Here is an 8,718-nt window from a genome sequence, read left to right as displayed (position 1 = left end):
CAGCTAGTTGTTTTATCCTAGAAGCAACCATCATCAACCCATTTGCATCTTCGATTCGTACAGATGGCGGCAATTTTGTCCAAGGACAACAGGTTTCGACCTCTGACTCAACTCGAAAAGTGGTCAGACAACAGGTTTTGACCTGTGACTCAACTTGAAAAGTGGTCAAACTTCTTTGATTTCATTTAGTGTTCAGATTATATAATTATCATCAGCTTGAATTGGATTCAGATTACACGAATTAGGTACAATTGGTTTCTTGCGCTAGTGCTACTTATATCATAGCATTCTGATTATTATACATTGATTTTGAGATTTATGTACCTGAAATTCCAGCCTAGATACATTATACGGTCAACAGCTTCAATAAAAATGACCTCATCTAAATCATTGTCCAAATCACTATCCTACACTTTCTTATTAGTATCTTCGATCTCTTCGAGATCTGGTTACTAATCCTGATTGATAAGACTCGCTTGCAGTCAGGTTTGAGAGCACATCTGATCTCGTCCTGCTCTGGTCACAAAATGCAGGTGTCAAAGGCGTTGGAAGACTTATAGAGTTGCTATTGAGCATGAGAACAACTGACGACATCGTGGGTCTTTCAGCTGCATCTTCTTGAACACATAGCAATCCCATATGAATGCATCGAAACACCTTGTCTCTCCGTCTCTGTTCACCAAGTGTTCGATCCACTACGTCTAATACTGATCCTTCTGTCCAATGTTTCCATGTCTGTTGGGTCCATGAAAATTGTAAATCCTTATCTCAAATAACATAATTAGATTATTTGAAGAAACTTAGGCTCCGTTTGTTTAAGATTATGAAAACCAATTGTGAGTGCCAAACTGATTTTCGGACTCATAATTACGTTTATATTTGAGCCTAATAATCAGTTTAGCACCCGCGATCAGTTGTAATAATCTTAAATGAACAGGGCCTTACAAAATTTATAAATTAATACTTACATAGCTTAGAAGGTTTGTAGCACCATCGGACTCGAGGAAACCAGCATTTTGCCGGCCAGTTATGATCTCTAGAACTAAAACACCGAAGCTAAAGACGTCTGATCTGGTTGAAAACTGCCCATGATAGGCGTATTCAGGTGGCATATATCCACTGCATGTGTCAACAATCAAATGATGTTTGCTTTTCAAATTCAAAAGTAATATTAAGATATTTGCTTCTTCTTCAAATTCAAAAGTACTAGTAAGATAATTTTGATACTTTAGATTTTAGTCTAAAAATAAAATGAGAAAGGCATTCCAGTTTTTAACTTACTATGTTCCAGCAATGTGATTTGTGATACCGTGGGTTTGATCTTCACCAAAAAGCTTTGCCAAACCAAAGTCAGTAATTTTAGCATTCATGTCTCCATCCATCAAAATATTGCTGGCTTTCAAATCTCGGTGAATAATCCTAAGTCGAGAATCTTCATGAAGATAGAGAAGCCCTCGAGCAATTCCTTCGATGATCTTGTATCGTCTTTCCCAGTCTAGTTGTACACGTTTGGCGGGATCTACCTCAAAAATACAAAATGCAGAGTCAACAAGGGAAACCTTGCTCTTCTAAGCAGAAACTAAACACAATGTGGCCAACTCCTACGCAAGATATAGATATATGTGAGAAGGTGACAAACCAAACAAAAAGGCGTCAAGGCTGGTGTTAGGCAAGTACTCATAAACAAGTATCTTCTCTTGCTCCTCTAAGCAGAAACCCAACAACCTTACAAGGTTCTTGTGCTGAAGTTTAGCAACTGTCAATATCTCATTTTTCAGCTCTTCTATTCCTTGTGTTGATCTCCTTGAAAGCCTTTTGACAGCAATTTCCTCACCATCTATTAGCTTACCCTATAAAAAATTTCAGATTGATTTGAGGAAACCTCTCTAATTTAATTAGGAAATTTTTTAAAGAAGACTACTTTCTATTATTTGAAATTGTTCAATTAAATACCATCTAGCTGTAAAATGGCATAGCTGAATACTCAACTCAACTCAACTAAGCCTTTGTCCCAAACTAGTTGGGGTCGGCAAAATGGCATAGCTTAATTAGGCTGCTTATTTGTTACCTTGTAAACAGGACCAAATCCGCCTTCTCCAAGTTTGTTTGCATCAGAGAAATCATCTGTGGCGGCTCTAAGTGTAGCCAAGTCAAATAAAAGCGATTTTGAACGTGGAAGCTGCACTTGATCTTCAAAATCTAACAAGAAACAAACTTTTAGATAATAACCAGAATAAGGTATTTTCTAGGCAATTTTTAAGGAAAGCCATTTCGCGATGGACTTTAGCATGAGAGAACAGCCACACATGCGCTTTGTCTCTAGGTTTCCCTTTCATTTTTACTTATGCTCGGTTTGGTTGCTTGTTTGGGGGGGATTGTAGGAGTTTCAAATGCATGAGATCTCCCCAAAGCATGTTTGGTTGTCAATTACACCTTTGACCACTAGACAACTTCTAGACATCATTATTGGTTTTATCCTAGGTGGCGCCTACGTGGCGGAGATGTTCCCCCCCATAATCTTCCCCCCTTTTTTCACCAAAATGGAGAAATTTGTTCGGGGGAATTAGGAGAAATTCTTGTCTTATTCTTTTTCTCTCTTTCTCTCTCTTACTTTTCTCTCTCTTCCACCTATATTTTGATAATGACAACCTACATCTTCCGCTAATTCCTCGCGCAACCAAACACTACTCGCAAATCTCCCTCCTAATATTCTCCCCATCTTCCATTCTCTTCCATTCTTGTCTAATTCTCTTTGACTTATTTTTCTCCTATTCTCCCAGCCATCTACAAGCAACCAAACAGAGCATTAGCGACTAGGCTACTACTTATAATTTTTTGTTTCTCTTCTCATTATAAAACACTAACTTGTACAAAAAAAAAATTGATAGGAATTACTGACAATAAAATTACAGGCTACTTACTACTAGCTCTTTTCACTTGCTTCCTCTTCCATAACCAAGCCCAAATGATGGAGATCAGAACCAATGTAGAAACCACAACTGTGACGATAATAAGAACTATTCTCGATTTATTCCTATTTGCTGCATAAACAGAGAACAAATTCCATTTATAAGCATATTTTGGCTATCTTTGAGTACACTAATGAAATTTCTTCCCAATCATGCAAATTACTGGAAGCGAACACAATAGTCAATAGTAGTTTTCTAGTTAAACTTAAATGGAATGTAATAAATTAATGGGATAGATTGAGCACTCCCCTAAAAGAAATTAGCAAAGTTAAATAGCAGCGTTGGTCAAAATGACGAAATTTTCATTTCACAATTACCCATACTTTCCACTTTGAAGGGTGTTTTCACCATGTTTTGTTGATTTTTTGTTGAGATAGATGGAAGTAACCCTTGAATTAATAAAATATCTAAGAACTACTGAGAAATCCTTCCACAATCAACTTCTTTTTTAAGGGTGTTTTCTATTTTTTGTTACTTATCTTTCTTTTATTTTTCTTCATAGATACCTTTCTTCCACATATTTCTTCTTCGTCTTCACCCTTTTTTTTATGTTCATAATGCGGGTGCTTAAGAGGGAAGAAGATGAAAAATAGAAATCAAGAACACAACAAGAGAAAAAGAAGAAAATAGGAGCAATGCTCAACCCAATTGATATTCCATCAATTACATAAGTTTCTCAACATCCAAAATCCCCTCTCAAGATAGTTTCTAACTCTTTAAATAGAAGAAAACCAAAGCAAATTCGTTCAAGCTCCTCCACTAGCTAGCTTAGGGACTAACATAACATTAATTGCAAATGAACTCACTAACTTTGACTGTTTTGGGAACCCACAGACACAGTCCACAAAACTGCCATAACTTTCTACTCTCTTGTCCAATTTTCAAGCACAAATACTTGTTGGAAAGATCTCAAAGAGACCTACAACTTTGTAGTTTACCACTTTCCAAGATTCTTCCATTTAGAAGCTCAAAAATCAAGTTCAAAACGGGCCAGTAACATTAATGAGGGACTGCACCTTGGAACTCCACCAAAACCACCTAGGCATGACATGGCTGCCATGTTGGCACTGCATCATTATCTCGGGGTGAGAAAGAACTCACCCACAAGTTCTCATCAAGCTCTTCATGATAAGTTGTCAAGTTTGTAACATTGAAGTTGGGTGAGTATTGATATTTGGAGGGAGCTCAACCTTGAATGCATTATCCCCAATTTTCTTAAGCACTTGAAAATGGGCATCCACACGATCTTGAAATTTGCTAAACTTCTTTGGTTCGAGAAAACTCGCCCTCGAACCTTGAAGTATCGAAGAATGATCATCAATTGAAACTTCCCAAGATCAAACTCCGCTTCATAATCTCCATGAAAAAGTGATAATTTGTCTAGATTTTGAACATGTTTGAATATATAAATATCAACTGTGAGCTTCAATGTAGGATCGAATAAAAATAGATCGATGTAATTGGATGAAAAAATCGATGTAATATTTTTCCATTCACCCATCACTTCAATATCCATCGGTTCACCTAATATGCAATCGGATCTAATTTCTTTGGTGATGAATTCATTGAATTGTCGTTGAAGTTTCTCGTACTCCTCGTTAGTTTCAACAACAAGTAGATCATTGAATTTACCATTATCATTGGTCTCTTGATCAAATTCGTTATTGGAAATAAAAAAGTTACTCCCATACCCTTTCTTGAACCATGCAATCCGATACGGCTTTGGATGTTGTTCGGTTTTGAGCTTGTGCTTGTTCACCATTTTATGAGATACGATGTTCTCACAACTCCCACCATCGATCACAATGGAGCAAACCTTGTCATGAGATTCGCATCGAGTCTTGAAAATATCGAAACGAAGCCAATCATTATCGGATTCAACCTTTGGTGTAGCAAGTGCTCTTTGGATCACCAAACTTTCTCCTTCTTCGGGTTCGATTTCTTCATTTTGTATGCCATCTTCCTCATCATATATGGGTTGATTTGAATAGTCAATAAGATCCTCATCATATATGGGCTGATTTGAATCATCAACAAAATTATTATCATTTTCTTCATCACCGAAGGCAACTACTTGCCTCTTTGGACAATCTTTGAAACGATGGCCAACTTGACCACACTTGAAACAAGCATTTGAATTGTTGGGACGATTGGGCTGATTTACAACTTGATGTGTAGGGGCTGATTTTGTAGAATTTTTGTTGAAATATTCGGACCTTGACTTTGTACCTCCACCATGTGAAGATTCACCTTCGAAAGAAGGATAGAGACTACGAACATTCACATACTTTTTAGCACCACGACGAGAAAGCTTAGCCTCCACCTTCAAGGCTAGTTGATAAGGATCATTGACGCTCAATGATCGGTGCATTTCCACATCATCACGAATGGAAAACTTCAAACCATCAACATACCTTGCCACAAGTTGATCTTCACCCTCTTGAATATCATTACGAGCCATGAGTTTGCAGAATTCTTCGGTGTAGTCCAACACACTCTTGGATTCTTTGCGTAGGTTGTTGAATTGAGAAAAGATAATTTGGGAAAAATCCAACGGAAGAAATTTCTCCTTAAGCCTTGACTTCATTTTCTCCCAAGAAGAGATCTTACGCTTTCCTTTGCGGATTCTCATCTCTTGAACCTTATCCCACCATGTTGAAGAGTAGCCACGAAGCCTTGTCGCCACAAGCTTCACACGTTGGCTTTCGGGTGTCTCCTTGTAATCAAAGAACTTCTCAATGGCACTAAGCCATTCAAGAAACTCTTCGGGTTGTAGACGACAATAGAACTCCGGCAAGTCAATTTTGACGGTATCGAAATCACGATAGAACTTTCCCAACCTAGCCTCTTCACGAGTATTGGCGAAGGGATTCACATCGGATTCATAATTAGAACCTCCATGGCTTGATCTACCACTACGAGTCTCTTGGCGTTCAAGTCGCATGGTAAGTTGCTCAACTTGTCTTCGAAGTGATTGAAGTTCATCATCTCTTTCATCTCTCAAATCTTCCATCATTTGGTTACCACGCCTTCCTCTACCTCTTCGTGCCACCATGAAAATCAAATCGAAGCTAGCCCAAGAGAGTAACGTTGGCTCTGATACCAGATAATACGGGTGCTTAAGAGGGAAGAAGAAGAAAAATAGAAATCAAGAACACAATAAGAGAAGAAGAAGAAAATAGGAGCAATGCTCAACCCAATTGATATTCCATCAATTACATAAGTTTCTCAACATCCAAATCCTCTCTTAAGATAGTTTCTAACTCTTTAAATAAAAGAAAACCAAAGCAAATTCGTTCAAGCTCATCCACTAGCAAGCTTAGGGACTAACATAACATTAATTGCAAAGGAACTCACAAACTTTGACTGTTTTGGGAACCCACAGACACAGTCCACAAAAACTGCCATAACTTTCTACCCTCTTGTCCAATTTTCAAGCACAAATACTTGTTGGAAAGATCTCAAATAGACCTACAACTTTGTAGTTTACCACTTTCCATGATTCTTCCATTTAGAAGCTCAAACATCAAGTTCAAAAAGGGCCAGCAACATTAATGAGGGACTGCACCTTGGAACTCCACCAAAACCACCTAGGCATGACATGGCTGCCATGTTGGCACTGCATCAGTTCATCTTTGCTGATCTATTCTGATACTTTGTGATTACTTGCTATTATTCTTGATTTCTCTTAAAATTAGGTAAATAGATATATAAAAGCAACAAACGGACAATACTCACTGGGAGGCTCTTGAGGAGGAGGAAAAGGGAGAGGAGGCGATGGAGGAGGCACTGCAACTGTGACTGGAGGAGGTGGTGAGGCTTCAAAGAAACGAGATGGGTCGTACTTTATATTACAACTCACACTATAAATACCCCCTACAGTTACATTAGAGCAACTACTTCCCGGAATGAAACCGATCATTGTTTCAAGACAAGAGTCACAATCTCTTTGAGACAAATCTCTTGTGCACTGGCCCATTCCAAAAATGTTTTCAAAGTTCCCCAATCTGGTAACATCTGTAGCAAACTTAGAAGGGTCTGAAGAAGCACGGGACGAAATAGTTCTCAGCAGAATTCCTAATCTCTCATTAAAAAGATCTGGGTTGGAAGCCTTCAGTTGGGCACAAAAAGTAACCATTAGTGGCCCACTAGTGAGTTGGGAGAGAAAAGGTTGGTCCGAGTAACGTAAGATACAGTTATAATAGCGAACAGCCACTTGTGTTCTGTTTGGACAGCGTTGGAGGTTCTGTACTGTGGCATTGGTGAGGCATTCCCGGCAGACATCGGCCGAAGCAGCAGACATGCATTGGGCAAAACCGTAGACTCTATTTGGGTCATTGCCCGAGGTGGTGTAGTAGAAGGAGCTGATGTTTTGAACACCACCGTAGGCCAGAGAAGGGAGGAGGGTATTGAGGTTTCTCTCGAACTGGCTCCCTGAACTATAATTGGAATTGGGAGAGCCACATTGAGTGAGGATCTGATCTTCGGCTTTAATGGGGCTTTCAAGGAGGATTAATAGGAGGATAAGAGGAAGGAAATCAATGGGTTTTGATACAAAAAGATGCATCATATCGATAGATGTCCGGAATGCAAAGAAGGGGAAAGGGGAAAGTGGAAATGTTTTGGGGCATAGAGTAGATTCTACTTTACAAACCTCAGGAAAAGCATAGTCAAAAGAGACCATTGACTCGCGTGGGTTGGAATTCGTTTGATTTCGACCTTTTAAATTTAGGCCCTTCCATCCAGTTTGACCTACTTCACATGCTATTGTTAATTAGCAAATGATATTTCCACTCCTTTCCCTGCATTTCCGCCGGGGGTTGTTTCTCTCTTCCTGAAAATGAATACAGGAAAAATCAGACAAAAAGACTGCAAATGCAGCCATTTGTTGAAAAAGATGAACGATTTATGGTTGAAATGATGGAAAGGGTGTGGAAATATCATTTTAGCAATTATTTTACGGTTTTACCCACAAAACTAAGGGATATGAGTGGTAGGACTGTCACTCGGGATGGGCAAGCTCGAAGCCCGCCCGTTCAGCCCGCTAAAAGCCCGCCCATAATTTAAAGGAGAACAAGCGAAACCAAGCTTGGTCAAAAGTTGAAACCCGAACTCTAATTTGTACTGAGCTTGATCAAGGGTCGTCCAGTCCATTATAGGCTCGGGCCCGATAATATATTTACTATATAATTTTTCAAGATTTTTTATGCCCTTAAAAATCAGTAGATATTAATTAAATAGGTTACTGAAACATTATTATCCTATAGGCTATAGTTCGACATTAAATAGGTTTTTTTCTTTCTTAATTTTGCCCCTCTTCAGCTCACTCCATATGAACGGTTTGGATCATCATATCCTATAGGCTATAGTTTGACCTCGGATTTATTAAATGAATAAGACAAAATCTGGCAAAAAATCAATCGGTGTGGCTTTTCTCACATGCCAAAGCCAACAAGTTTAATGGCTTTCTATGAAATTGACTTTTCTGTGCTTGGCTTAGTCTTTTCTCGGGCAGAAAATAAGAGGTGATGGGCAAGCCCGAACTCGGCCGAAGCCCGTTGTGGAGTTTGGGCTGAGTTTGGGCAAGCAAATTTCTAATTTAGTCAGGCCCGAGCTCGGCCCGAAGCCCGTTGTATTGACATGGGCTGAGCTTGAGCACCTCAGGCCCGCCCAAGCTCGGCCCAATTGACAGTCCTAATGAGTGGTAATGCCCGCACACCCATATAAGAATTGTACAAGCCAAAATGTA

General features: G+C 39.1%; 1 protein-coding gene across 1 annotated transcript; it reads right to left on the bottom strand.

The window, feature by feature from the left end:
• Positions 1 to 255: 255 nt before the first annotated feature.
• Positions 256 to 7,798, bottom strand: LOC143854210 (cysteine-rich receptor-like protein kinase 10). The gene is made up of 7 exons (XM_077364060.1): positions 6,708 to 7,798; positions 2,922 to 3,041; positions 2,069 to 2,199; positions 1,640 to 1,850; positions 1,282 to 1,519; positions 969 to 1,119; positions 256 to 735 (listed from the first exon to the last, which is right to left on the bottom strand). Exons 1-7 carry the CDS (start codon positions 7,651 to 7,653, stop codon positions 421 to 423), a joined length of 2,112 nt encoding a protein of 703 aa, XP_077220175.1. The 5' UTR covers positions 7,654 to 7,798; the 3' UTR covers positions 256 to 420.
• Positions 7,799 to 8,718: the final 920 nt, after the last annotated feature.

The sequence above is a fragment of the Tasmannia lanceolata genome, unplaced genomic scaffold (genome assembly GCF_043159265.1).
Source record: "Tasmannia lanceolata isolate RefF3 unplaced genomic scaffold, GAP_Taslan_0.1 ptg000020l, whole genome shotgun sequence".
Classification (NCBI taxonomy): Eukaryota; Viridiplantae; Streptophyta; class Magnoliopsida; order Canellales; family Winteraceae; genus Tasmannia; species Tasmannia lanceolata.
Note: the sequence above shows the minus strand (reverse complement) of the source record. Positions and strands in the feature narration are given on the sequence as shown.